Source organism: Silene latifolia, chromosome 10 (assembly GCF_048544455.1).
Source record: "Silene latifolia isolate original U9 population chromosome 10, ASM4854445v1, whole genome shotgun sequence".
NCBI lineage: Eukaryota > Viridiplantae > Streptophyta > Magnoliopsida > Caryophyllales > Caryophyllaceae > Silene > Silene latifolia.
In genome coordinates this window covers 54311299-54313276 of record NC_133535.1, presented here as the reverse complement: position 1 = coordinate 54313276, position 1978 = coordinate 54311299, and the positions used below count along the sequence as shown (strand labels likewise).

The 1978-nt window shown below is 32.4% G+C and overlaps 1 protein-coding gene across 1 annotated transcript; it reads left to right on the top strand.

Annotated features, from left to right (window-relative positions):
• Positions 1-1697, top strand: LOC141608998 (two-component response regulator ORR10-like). Its single transcript, XM_074428278.1, has 5 exons — positions 1-175; positions 315-421; positions 511-588; positions 771-841; positions 1339-1697. Exons 1-5 carry the CDS (start codon positions 79-81, stop codon positions 1550-1552), a joined length of 567 nt encoding a protein of 188 aa, XP_074284379.1. The 5' UTR covers positions 1-78; the 3' UTR covers positions 1553-1697.
• Positions 1698-1978: the final 281 nt, after the last annotated feature.

Sequence of the window (1978 nt, the reverse complement as noted above, 5' to 3'; positions counted from 1 at the left end):
TGCTCTCACATAAATACCCACAAACAACAACTACCTCTTTTTATTTGAATTTCTTTCATCTTTCATATATTGTTGATAATGGGTATTCATGCCGAATTTCATGTTTTGGCTGTTGATGATAGTCTCATTGATAGAAAGCTTATTGAACGACTTCTCAAGTCATCTTCTTTTCAAGGTACGGATTACGTTATTTCATTACTAATTTGCCCCTCACCCCAATCCCCCACTAATTTATGATACAACAAAGTGTTTAAAAATAATACTTTCTCCGTCTCAATCATTTGTTTACCTTTGATTAAAATACGTTATTGCAGTGACAGCAGTGGATTCAGGGAACAAGGCATTGGAATTTCTAGGCTTGCATGATGTGGACAATCAAGAGAATAAACATACTCCTAACAATAATATTCGTCATCCTCATGTATGTATTATATGGTTCATTCCTTCATATATAATTTATTCTTTCTATTTCTAACATGATAATAATAATTATTTGACACTTTTAAGCAGGATATTCAAGTTAATTTGATCATCACTGATTATTGCATGCCTGGGATAACTGGCTTTGATCTATTAAGAAAGATTAAGGTATAACTCTACGCGACTAACACTTTGTTTTGCGAGTATTATTGTTTTTTATTTTTGGCAATTCTCGTACGAAACCGTCTTAATTACGATAGGGTGATCTCAAAACTAAAATACAAAAGTTTAAAAACAAAATTTTATGCTATCACATAAAATTGTAAACAAAATGGCATGATGTCCTGCAGGAGTCAAAGAATCTGAAGGATATTCCAGTGGTGATCATGTCTTCGGAAAACATCCCCTCGCGAATTAACAGGTAAAACAACCTCCTTCTTCACTTACGGTCTCACAATATAGTTATTATGATACTTTACCAATTGTGGATATTATCTCGTTTAGTAGTTATTAAGTCATGGTGATGATGCTAATGACCTGAACTCCAACCCTGTCAATGTCAAAATCATTCTTAGCTTGCATCTCTCTTTATACAAAAAAATTACATACCAATTAAAATAATTGATTATACGAAGTACTAGATATTATGAATATGGAATAATTGACACCCTCCTCAAAGGGGGCATCGTATAAACTTTATTATCCATGTATTGATGTATTGATCATATACAAATTTATCGCAAAACAGTATCTTATAATTATCCATTAGTTAGGGTTGTGATTGGATCAATTTAACAACTATATAATCTAAAACCACCTTACACAAGACTAACTTGTGATAGTAGGATGGTTTTTTATTACTCCTTTGTGAATTGTCATTGAATGATAAGATGGTGTTGAACTTGGTGCATATAATAGATGTTTGGAAGAGGGAGCGGAAGAGTTTTTTGTAAAACCAGTACAACTATCGGATGTAGACAAGTTGAAGCCTCATTTAATGAGGACCAAATCCAAAGAAGCCGACTACTTTGAAGAAGATAATCATACCAAAAGAAAGAGTGAAGATGATTCTCTTTCTCCTAATAAGTCGAGGATTAAACTCACTGAAATTCAAGTGCCTTCTTTATTATAAGCATAAGTGTTACTCCGTTATTTGTATTTGCAAAATTAAGGCAATTATTTTGATTATTACGCATTGTATTATGTAAGAAGGGCAAGGTCAATTAGAGTATTAGTTAATTACAATGTTAATTAGGTGTTTTCCTATTCAAAATAAATAGTGTTCTTTGTTTCATATATACTTGATTCGTTGTTGGATTAGAATATTATGTTAAAAATATTATACTTTTTTTTTTGGCGAAAGTGGAACGATAAATTAAAAATCAAAACCCAATTTTGTGGAGTACATTAGGGGGCGGGTTAGGGGACAAAGTTACAATATTCGAGTCAATATTACAAAGAGATTCAACAAAATTTGGCGCAGAATGCGAACAAAAGCTTCCATCACAAAAGGACCGGTCATAGAGCGAGTATCGAGTGAGAGAATCAACTACTAAGT